The sequence below is a fragment of the Gracilinanus agilis genome, chromosome 4 (assembly GCF_016433145.1).
Source record: "Gracilinanus agilis isolate LMUSP501 chromosome 4, AgileGrace, whole genome shotgun sequence".
Classification (NCBI taxonomy): Eukaryota; Metazoa; Chordata; class Mammalia; order Didelphimorphia; family Didelphidae; genus Gracilinanus; species Gracilinanus agilis.
Genome location: NC_058133.1, coordinates 127,060,767 through 127,073,165, shown reverse-complemented (window position 1 = coordinate 127,073,165; position 12,399 = coordinate 127,060,767). Strand labels below are relative to the sequence as shown.

Sequence of the window (12,399 nt, the reverse complement as noted above, 5' to 3'; positions counted from 1 at the left end):
TGTAAATCATATGCCAATTTTGACCCTAACTTGGTATAGGGTGTGAAATATTGCTCTATACCTAACTTTTGTCATATTATTTTCCAATTTTCCAAGCCGTTTTTGTCACATACTGAATTCTTAAGCCAAAAGCTGGGATCTTTGGGTTTATCAGACTCTAGACTGCTGAGGTCATTTACCTTTAATCTATTCCATTGATCTACCATTCTATTTCTTAGCCAGTACCAAATTGTTTTGATGATTACTGTTTTATAATGCAGTTTAAGTTCTGGTACTGGTAGACCTTCATCCTTCACATTTTTTTTTTCATTAATTCCCTTGATAGTCTTGATCTTTTGTTTTTCAAAGCCCATTATTTTTTTGTTTTAAATCCTTACCTTCTGTCTTGGAGCCAAGACAGAAGAGTGGTAAGGGTAGGCAATAGGGGTCAAGTGACTCGCCCAGGATCACACAGCTAGGAAGTGTCTGAGGCCAGATTTGAACCTAGGACCTCCCATCTCTAGGCCTGGCTCTCAATCCACTGAGCTACCCACCTGCCCCCTCAAAGCCCATTATTTTTATATATAAGAATTAAGAGAGCTTGTACCAAAACTGTAAGAATAAAGAGATCCAAGTAACCAATGTTACGATAGAGGGGGAGATAGAGAGTCTATGAGGGTGAGACTTTCTTCTAGCTCTCCCCTCCCACCGTATATACACTGCTGAGACTTAGAGGAGGTGTCACCCATAAGTGGGGTGACCTGGATAGTCTTGCTGCTGCACAGGATTTGGGCTTCCCTTTAAGATGAGGTTTGGGGGACCCCAAACCGATTCTGAATGAGAGTGGGGTTCACACAAGCCTCCCCTGAGGTCAGTCAACTTCACAGCGGTTGGTCTGGCTCCAAGATGGAGGCAGCTAGACCAAGGCTGTGATTCCCCTCCCCCTATTCTCTCAGGCACTCTGGAACACTATCTGACTAATTAATGGCTTTTATTTTTTGCAGTTCAGGGGTTAGGGAAAGGGGTGAAGGGCAGAGGGATTTTGGGGTACCCTCTTCTCTATTTATATGGGGTCTATCACCCATGTGGGAACCTTTGGGGTTCCTCACTCCTAAGCATCTCCCCTCTCCCCTTCTCCTTCTGATTCTATTTCTATTTCTATCTTTTTCTGTAATTGCAAGTCAAATTGGAAGGGGTCTCTCAGCAAGGTTGGGGATGGTGCCCAAGAGATCGCTCCCAAAATGGAGTCCCAAAACTTAGCTCATTCGATGATTGAAGTCTTGCTGGGTGAGATGCAATGGAATCTTTGACCAGGGAATCAGGTTTTAAATGTCCAAAGAAAGATCCTCAGGATTGGATCAGAGCTGGGATGTCCACCTCCTCCCTCTCTCAGTCCTCCACCCAAAGTCCTCCTTTTTCCTCCTTCCTCTTCCCTAGAATTACCCAGAATCCCTCTCTGGTCTCAACTGTCAGTAACTGTCACCAATGGCTTTCTGGCTCTTTTTGTCCCATATATACATATATAGCTCAAGTATGTATTGTTTTCTTCTTCTAGAACTGTGATTTCATTAATAAGAAGCTCCCAGTTAGATAAGTATCTTTTTCAATTCAGATCAGTCTTACAGAACAGCCTGGACCATTGAGAGGAAAAATGAATTGCTCAAAATTTAAATGAGAAGTTTGAATAAGAATCCAAATATAAATGTGTTTTCCTTATTCCAAAGCCCACTCCCTAACTACTCTATCATGCTACCTGTTATTTTATCTAATTCTATTGAATACCACAATGATATTTTGATTGCTATAACATCAGATCTCAAGAATACTTTCTACAATATTGGTATATTTTCTCAGACTTTTTGTATCAATTTTTATTCTTTTATATGATTTGATTTTTATTGCTTTGATTATTGTTGTGATTTATTAGACTGTTTTCTTAATGTTAAATCATTTTTAGTTCTGTTAAATATAATAGTCAGTGAGTCAGGGGGGCAATTAGGTAATTCAGTGGATTGAAATCTGGGCCTAAAGATGGGAGGTCCTGGATGAAAATATGGCCCCAGACATATTTTTATTTTGATTCTGGGCATGTCACTTAAACTCCATTGCCCAGTACCACTCTTTTGCCTTGGAATAGATACATATTACTGATTCTAAGATGGGAGGTAAGGATAATTTTTAAATAGTCAATGAGTCAATAAGCATTCATCAAGGACTTTCTTGTTCCAGGCACTGCACCAAACCCTGGAAATGCAAATAGAAACATAAAATTAGTTAAAGAGCTTCGATTCTCATGGAAGAAGACACCACATAAAAAAAAAAAAAGCTGAAAAGTGGAAGGAATAGAGTAACCTAAGTATCCTGTATAGATAGATAAGGGAAAAAATAATAGCATAGCCTTGAGAGGAATAAGAAATGACTGGCCAGGGCACCCTCCTTAAATGGAGAAGCCATTGAATCAAAGGGAGATGCCGAAGGTGCACATGGCTCCCTCTGTATGGATTTCAGGGCTGGAATGAGTTTCCAGGATGAAAGATTTGAGGAATATGATAAGAGAATATAATACTGTATTCAATTTCCTAATATTTTATATCATTCATGTCATATAAAAGTCATTTAAGGCATTTAAGTATATTTAGTTTAAAGAACAGATTACTCTAATGGGGTATAATAGCTATCTTTAAGTATCTGAAAGATTGCCCTGGTGAAACAGAAATAGATGACTTATAGTTGGTCCCAGAGAACAAAACAAGTATAATAAAAGTACTTTCAAAGAGGAAATTTTAGACTTTCTAAAAATTGTAATTATCCCCAAATTGAAATATGATGCCTTCTAATAGATTTCTCACTAGAGGTCTTTAAGAAAACTCATACAATTAACTGTCAGGTTTCTAAGGAAATTATGTTTGAGGTATAGGCTGGAAATGAAGATCTCAAAGACCTTTTTTTATTTTGATTTTCTATGATACTGTGCATGAATGTTCATTGTGATATTGGTTATATTTCTTTTTTTTAAACATTTATTAATATTTATTTTTAGAAACGTTAACATGGCTACATAATTCATGCCCTTACTTTCCCGGTCACCGCCCCCCCTCCCCGAATTCCCCCCCCTCATGGCTGATGCGCATTTCCACTGGTTTTAACATGTCATTGAACAATACCTATTTCCAAATTGTTGATAGTTGCATTGGTGTGGTAGTTTTGAGTCTACAACCCCAATCATGTCAGCCTCAACCCATGTGTTCAAGTAGTTGTTTTTCTTCTGTTTCCACTCCTGTAGTTCTTCCTCTGATGTGGGTAGCATTCTTTTCCATAAGTCCTTCTGAATTGTCCTGTGTCATTGCATTGCTGCTAGTACAGAAGTCCATTACATTCTATTTTACCACAGTGTATTGGTCTCTGTGTACAATGTTCTTCTGGCTCTGCTCCTTTCGCTCTGCATCAGTTCCTGGAGGTCTTTCCAGTTCACATGGAATTCCTCCAGTTTATTATTCCTTTGAGCGCAATAGTATTCCATCACCAGCATATACCACAATTTGTTCAGCCATTCCCCATTGAAGGGTATACCCTCATTTTCCAGTTTTTTGCCAATATTGGTTATATTTCACTTTTTCTCCCTTAGTCTTCTCTGGCTTTGTTATTAGGACTATATTTATTTCATATAAAGAAGTATCTAAAGAGCCATCTTTATTTCTCAAAATAATTTATATAACAAAGGAATTTTTTAATTAATTTTTTTATTTTTAGAAAACATTTTCATGGTTACATGATTCATGTTTTTACTTTACCCTTCACACCCTCAAATTCCCTCCCCTGCCATGGTTAACTCGCATTTCCACTGGTTTTAACATGTGTGGTCAGTAAAGACTTATTTACATATTATTGATAGTTGCATTGGTGTGGTCCTTTCAGGTCTACATCACCAATCATGTCTTCATCAACCCAAGTGTTCAAGCAGTTGTTTTTCTTCTGTGTTTCCTCTCCTGTAGTTCTTTCTCTGAATGTGGGTAGCATTCTTTTCCATAAATCCCTCAGAATTGTCTTGGGTCATTGCTTTGCCGCTAGTACAAATATAACAAAGGGATTTTTTAAAATCTTGGTTAAAATTCACTTGTGAATCTGTCTGGTTTAGACTTTTTTTCAGTGAAAACATTTATTTTCTCTTTCTTGAGTGAGTTGATTTAGATTTTAGATTTCTGCTTTGTAAATGTAGACATCTTGGTATGTATTTATAGATTTTATTTAAATTTTCATATTTTGTTCATACTCATAAATATCATTTAGATTGTTAGTAAGTGAGAATAGTAGATCCTTTTAGTTTTTTTATACGATAATTATTTCCTCCTTTTTATTATATCAAACTAATTTATGCTTTGATGTATGACTGGCAATTTTAGTGTATGATTTTCATTCAATTTATGATTCACAGAATCTCTGTAAGTCTCTCTATATATATACTTATACCTGAACAAGAATACATTTTAGGAAATTCCTGAGGAATCATTATCCATCCAGGTTTTGCTTGAAGACCTCTAATGTGGGAAAACCCATCAGGTCCAAAGCCAGGTATTTAACAAAGAAAATAATTATTAGATGTATTGTATTTATTATATTATTATAATTATATTGTATAGTGTATAATTTATGATACATATGATCATAACATAAATATATCATATTAATTATATGCCTAATTATTGTGTAAAAGCTGAATTTAACTGCTACCCATAGCAACTAGTTCTATCCTCTGGAGGCAAGAGGAACAGGTCTGTTCCCTGTCCCATATTATAGTCTTTTAAACTGAAGATGGCTATCAAATACCTGCTGAGAATTTTATTTTTCAGGATAAATATTCACTTTTCTTTTGACTAGACCTTGAATGCCATGAACTAAATAACTTTCACCATTCAGTGTGTCATTCTCTGCTAGCTCTCAAATTTCTCAATAGTCCTTTTAAAATGTGGCATTCAATCTGACAAGGGCAGAATATAGCTGCATTATTACCTTCAAAGTGCCCTGCTTTTTTAATGCAGTCCAATTGACCTAACTGGATGCAGTATCACAGTATGGAGTCTGTGTTCCACTAAAATCTCAGATTTTTTTTCATAAAAAAATAAACAAATAAAATGAAACTGTTATCTAGTCATTCTATCTCATACCTGGGAAACAAATATAAAAGTTTATGTTTATGTCAATTAAATTCCATCTTATTAAAGTAGTCTGTCAATCATTTTAGTGTGTTAAGAACTTTTGGAATCTTTATTCTTTCATCTGGCTTGTTAGTTATTGCTCTCCCCAGCCTTGAGCAATTTTCAGATTTAATATGCATGTCATCATTGGTTTTATCCAAGTAACTGATAAAAATGTTAGACAGCACTGGTCCATTCATAAACCTCAGGGGCATTCTACTGGTGGGAATCTGCCAACCTGATGTCAAATCATTAAATTGCTCAATGGGCCCAAATAATCATTTCCAAGTTCATCTAAATGTACAATCATATAGCTGATAGTTTTTCAGCTTTGTTATACAAGTAGAATGAAATGCTTTTTCAGTTTTTTCCTTAAGTGAAGATAAATTAGATGCCTACAATATCTGCACAGTATAGTAACACTTTCTACAAATCTATATATAGATAGTTAAATTTGGAAAAGGTTATTCTTTATGTATTCACTCTTTGAACTTTTGCAACTTGGGTTGATTTTATTAGTAATGTAAGAAAACTCTTAGAAAGGTAAATCAAAAAGGGAAACCCTGGGATGCTGTTACTGAGGTTAGCCAAGAGTGGTGATTGGCTAACCCTCAGAGCACCCCTAACTGACTTTTTTAGGGAGCCAATGGCTTCTCCCTTCAGGCTCCCTTAACCCTTATAAACAATTAACTAACTGTATTTATTTAACCAAAGTAAGTTTAATAACAAGTCTTTAAGGGAAAGGATTAGGATAGAGGGAAGTAGTGATTGCCCTTAACCTTAAGCATAGATTGATTTTCAGGTCTCTGTCAAAGTTTGAGCTGAGCCCAGGGCTCACAGACTTATGGAGGTTTCCTTTCTTCCTAATCTGCACTGTATCTATACTAGCTTTTATAAGTTCAAAGTCTTTAGCAGTAGACACTAAGAGGAAAATGAAGTCTGACTTTCAGAGCTGGTTTAGCTTGTCTCTTCAGGCTAATGCCCTAAAGACTGGTGTTACAGTTCAAGCAGCCCCTTCAAATCCTTTTGGTCGATGGTACAATCCATTGGAATCCAGGAAGAGAAACAGTTGGAAAAATCCCAGGAATAGAGGTAGTTTCTATTGGAGAGGCAGAGAGCTCCCTCTTGTCCCAAGTTCCAGGCAAGAGTTTTTTCCCCCAGAGAGAGCAACTGTCACTCTCCCCAGTCTCTCCCCTCCCCCTTCTAACTGCCTCTGTTGTCCATCAATCCTCTCTCCAATATTCCAAACCCTTCCTGTGCAATTTTGCCCTCAGTATCGGCCCCTTTCATGCAATGAGCTAACCAGCCCAGTGACGAGAACTATTATATTTGCCCTTATTTATCCAATGCTATTTGCTAAACTACCCTCCCAAAATAATAATAAAAAAAACTTTCCTACACTATCTTATTCTAGATTCTTAACTATCTTCCCTAAGCTAAGACATTTTCTAGGAAAGTTTTGGGATAGGAATTTGGGTTTACAAAATGAATACAGAAATCAAGAACAATTGTTGCAATATAATAACATAACCAAAATAAATAATCACTACTATTTCTATCTTCTAGCTATGCAATCTTATACTAATAAAACAATTTCCTATTTTATTTTATTATTACACAAAACCAATTTAAGTATAACATTTCCATTAACATAATTTCCAGCTAATGTTGTTACATATAACTTCCTTAAAGGTAACTATTCTGTTACTCTAGTTTCAAATCTTATAGTTATAAGATTTGACTAATCTAAATTAATGTACTTATCTAAACTAAGCATCTAGTAACTTTTAAACTATTTGCTAAACTATTTCTCTAAGTTATTCTAACATCCCTATCTATTCTGTACACTCTTTGTTTTATACACTATGTATAAGGTATGATACAGTATTTACAAACCCTATAGCTACATATTTAAACCTATGTTATATGTATTTATATATGTACAATTTTTACATCAATTATATATACTATACAACAATTATGTCATTTCTTACACTTTGGAGTTAATCAAGCAGAAAAAGTTTTGGTTTTTCTGTTTGTTTAAGACCTTATGCATTATAACTAGATATTTACACATTTTGCATTTCGTTTCAGTCATGGACTCTCTTTATTTATAGGAGGTCAACAGATAGTTGTGTATGTATTCTTTTTTATGTACTTTTTGCATGAATACTTACATCTTCCTTCTTGACTCCTCTTTATTCTTGACTGATGGTTCTCTTAATTTCTTCCAAGCTATGTGTGTGTTGCATGTTTTCCCTAATGTGTGAAGTTAATTTTTGTTTTTATGCTATTGCCGCACTAGCTTACATAAATGTCATTTTATTTTCTGTCTACTTCTTATATATACAAATTTACCAAGTTCAGAGAAGTTTCACTGTCTCTTTTATCAGTTCAAAGCTTTTCTTCTGTATTGTCTTGTTGCTTTTGTTCTTTCTTGTCTTTTCCTCTGGGCTGGTTTTTCTTACTTTCTTGAGTTGTTTTGTCCCCTTTGTATGTATTTTTTTGATAGTTATCTAGACTTGATTGTAATCTGTACTTGCCTGATGATCTTTTCTTTTGTTGGAGTTAGTTTCTGGAACTGAGTTATTAGGACTTGTTTCCACTGTTTCTAACTGATGTTCATTCTCAGCACTTTGTTTATCACTTTCAGTTTCACTGTGATTTTCATTTGTGGTGTAAGGCTTGTAAAGTTTTGTGTGGAAACAATGGATCCATGAATTCTTCTCTGCTACCTTGATTGCTGTTGGAGTAGTTAATAAAATTTGAAATGGACCAACACACTTTGTGTCTGTAGCTGACTTTTTGCTAAAATTTATTACATAACTTTATCTCTCTTTTTTTTTCTCTTTGATTTGTATCACATGTGTGAGCTTCCTGAAATTTTGATATTGGAACTTTTACAGATGATGGATTCTAAGTTCATAACATGTAACAAGTCTAAAAATCTTTGCAATATGTTGTCTTGTTCATTTGGATCAATTTCCACATGCAATTTTATTGTTTTAGGAGGTATGCCAATTTCTTGTAGGGGGTTTATTAACTTAATCCTATTTATATCTCATTCATCTTCTGTGTTTGTATTCATGTCTGAATATTTGGCAGGCAAGGAATCTTTAGCTTCCCAGCATATACTCTGCTGAGCAGTTACAAAGTTAGATACACTGTATGGGTAAATCTGAGGAGCTTGTTCAGCTTGTCTCATGTGAATTTGAGATATATAGGAAATATACTAGGGACTATACATTCCATTCTGGCCTGGTGTCAGTATATTAGAATTATTGACAGCTACAGATTCTTGATTTGAGAATTCACTTTGCAGTCCCTCTGCTTTTTGCATTGGAATTGCTTGAGCATGAAAACTTAAGGATGTTGGGATAATGTCTTTGTCATTTAAAGATTCTATAAGTGTTTTTGGCTTAAAATTTTCTACATTAGGGTTTAATTTAGATTATTGTAATATATCAGTGACATTTCCCTTTTTTGTATCATCAGTTTTGATGTCTCTTCAGGAAGTCTGCTCATGTGAATTTCTGGAGATACTGCTTGGTTCAACCCATTGTCTTTTGTATTATTACTTTTGATGTTTTTCCCTCAAATTCAGTGAAACTTTTTGTTTATGCATAATTAGAATTCTTTGCTATTTGTGATTCTACTATATTTGTTTGTTGCTTTAGTTCCCTATCTTTAGTTTGTGAATTGTAGTTTCTTTCCTCTAATAAGCTGTTTTTGGTCTGTGCTGAGAATGCTTCTAAGTTACTACTGCTAGAAACTGTTACTTTGCCTTTTTGGTTTACTAAATCATTATATTTATATTATATTTATATTATATTATATTATATTATATTATATTTATTATATTTATTATATTTATTATATTATATTATATTATACTGTATTGTATTGTATTGTATTATATCATATCATATCATATCACATTACATTACATTACATTATATTATATGTCATATTATAATAAAACTAAATCAGTTTATTTCAAGTTTATTCTTTGTTGTTACAACATCTCCATTCCCTTCTCCCTTTGTGTCATTATCCATTGTTCCATAAACCTAATAAAGTCATAAACCTTACTCCACATTTCCTCAACATCTTCCCTCTTGTCCCGAGTTCCATGAAGAATTTTTTCCCCCAGAAAGAGCAATTGTCACTCTCCCCAGTCTCTCCCCTCACCCTTCCAACAGCCTCCATTATCCATCAATCCTCTCTCTAACACTCCAAATCTTTCCTGTGCGATTTTCCCCATAGTAACCTCATTTTCACTTTCTATGAAGATTGAGAAAAATTTAGAGTCCCTGTGCAAGTTTGTGGAACAACTGGTATCCTATTAGCTGTTTCACTAGCTTTGTTCACACTATATTTTAGAGTAAATAACTTCATTTGTTGCCTTTTTTTCACTGATTACCTTTATAACTCAAGTTTTGTGCTAAAATGATCTCCCCCAAAGCACAGCGCAAGTTCTTTGGGATCTAAGTCCAAGCATGCAAAATCAGTGATGGGGCTAAGTGAGAAAACAAAGGTGTTAAATAAACTTTGTGTCAGAATGTCTGCAGTTAATGTTAGCCTAAATAAACCATCTGGCTATAGATATCAAGGTTATCTATTCCATCATCACTATAAGTCTCAGGGTGAAACATCAACTAGCCTCTGCTATGTTCCCATATTCCAAAACCCTTAAGGATCTCAAACAGCACATAAAGCAGAGGTTGCCAACAGATTATTTCAAACTGGTGCATCCTTCATGATCTCAAATGCCCCACTAGTCATGAAAAGTAGGGTGATGTTGAGGCCACATGTTCTAAGTCCCAGCCACTTCTCTCTTGGTTTCAGAAGATGGCCAAATCAGAGAGGTTTACAGCAGTATATTATGCAGTACAATCCCCTCATACCACCATCTCACCTAATAGTAGAAGGTAATATCCAGGTTAAAATGTTTAGTTTTAAGAATTTTATTTGCTGTACAGTATTTATGGTACTGTAGATTTCATGCATTATGAAAAAGGGACTATTGTTTAAAAATCAATGTTTTTAATAGATCAAAAGGTCATAGATATCTAGGAAATTACTAGCAAGAAAAATGTTTTGCATGTTACCAATTTTATTTTGTGTACTGCTTTCTATGGGCTATTTAATGGTTGCTATGTTAGGAAAAGTGTATATCATGAGAATAATGTTTTGTTACAAAGAATTATACATAGAAAAGTGAATTTTCAGTTATCTCTAATGAAATATTACAGTTTTTCTGTGGTTGTAGAAAACTAACCCCCTATATCCCATAGGTTCAATGTATCAATATCTATGTTTTTTACTTTCATGGTATGTCCTAGGAATGTTGCCTCTGCAAAAGTTGAGGATTGTCTTTACTTACTAATCATCATTTCATAACACATTCAAGAATTATCCAAGAATTTGAGGTAACCTTACTGGCCTATAGTTTCAAAATTGAATTCTTGTCCCAGTTTTGAAAATTTATGAAATTTTCCTTTCTTTGATGTTACCATACTTTTCTGGTTCTGCATCATATTTTAGAGATAACTGACCATGACTTAATAATCATAAATTCTTCCAGTACTTTTGGACATGTTTAATCTGGTTCGGGTGACTTTAACTCATGAAAGAAAGATAGATGTTCATTCTCACAATATCTTAATTATCTTAGATATCAACTCTAAATAATTTTGTTCTGTTTGCCTATCCAAATATCATTGCCCAGGGAAGAGAAAATGTTGCAAAATGAGATTTGAGCAGCTCCACCTTTTTTTTTTTTTAATAAATTATCATCATACCATCTACCAAGCAGAAGTCCTATCTGTTCTTTGATCAACCTCTTTTTCCTGATATAGTTACTTTAAAATTGTTTCCTTTGGTTTCTTCACTGACTTGAATTTTTCCATTTTTAAATAATTTCTTATATTACTAATACAGAACTGTGTCATAGTTTGTATTTATCCTCTGTTATCTATCCTTGGTTTTTTCTGTTTGTGCATATATTAATAAAAAATCTAAATTAAATAATAGTATGCTTCTTTTTTAGAACATTATCTGTCAATATCCTTTATTTTTAATATAGCATTTAAAATTATGCATTACACCATCATCTGTTAATTAGCATAACTTTTAAAACTTTCCATCTAAAGGTTATACTTTTAATCAAGTACATATTATTTATTATTGTTTTAGTATTATGGTGTGTGAAGAAGGCCCTTAGGAATTATATCTTTTTATGTTTATTTGTAAATTCTTTATGAATTAAAATGTTATCGGTTTTTGTTAAAGAAATATGTGGGGAGCAGCAGTGGAAACCAAGAAAGATGCAGCAGATCTTCCTTAGTTTCTGGACTATAGATAGCAAGTGGTAAAATTCTTCATATAGTAGATACTCAATAGCCACTGTTGCTTTTTTTTTTTTTAAAGAAGGATGTAATTCTAGAATCATGCATCAACAGAAATGGTTACAGCAGAGTTTCCAGGTCAACTGGTCAACAAGTATTTGTAAAACACAAAAGAGAAAAAAAGAAAAAATTCTTAAAAGTACAAGCAAAAGACCCTTCTACCCAGATTCTGTAGAAATCCAGCTTAACCCCCTTGCTTGAAAACAACTAGAAAGAAGCCCAATAAATTAAATTAAATAGTAAAAATTTAAAGGATGAAAGAAAAGAAATCATCAGTAAGAAATTCCCAAAGTGGGGAGTGTGGAGCAGAGATATTGAGGAAATAAAGAATTGATATAATGAAGAAATACCATGTAACAAGAGTATGCCCAAGGAAAATTCAATAAGAAAACAATTTTACACTGGCTACACTTAGAATCATAGGGAAGACAACAGAATAGTCATAAGAGCTTATGAAGTGTTCAAAAGCCAAATTAAAAAAAAAACTGAATGATGAGTTTAGAACTTAATTAGAACCCTTAATGAAACACTCAGAGAGTGAACAGAAACTAGAAATCTCTTGGGAAAGCATTAGACATCTTTTATAATGTAGAAAATTTAATTAAAGATTTTTCAAAAACTAAGTGAGAAATTCTAGTGTCAAAACAAAATATAGAATACATAAAAAACCTTTGCAATATCTACTACAAATAGCAATTGGCTAAGAAACCAATTAAAGGAACAATCTGAGAATCATTAGCTTTCCAAAAAATATAATAAAAAATCCTTATTTTTATACTATATAAATGATTTAAAAATTCCCTGAAAGTTGGGAACAA

General features: G+C 33.8%; 1 protein-coding gene across 1 annotated transcript in view; it reads right to left on the bottom strand.

Moving 5' to 3' along the window:
• Positions 1-2,143: 2,143 nt before the first annotated feature.
• Positions 2,144-12,399, bottom strand: part of LYPLAL1 (lysophospholipase like 1) — a 102,526-nt gene continuing 92,270 nt past the window's right edge. Inside the window, exon 4 of the mRNA XM_044671919.1 lies at positions 2,144-2,223. Within this exon, the coding sequence (XP_044527854.1) occupies positions 2,174-2,223 (50 nt within the window). The 3' untranslated portion in view covers positions 2,144-2,173. The remainder of the gene's footprint in view (positions 2,224-12,399) is intronic.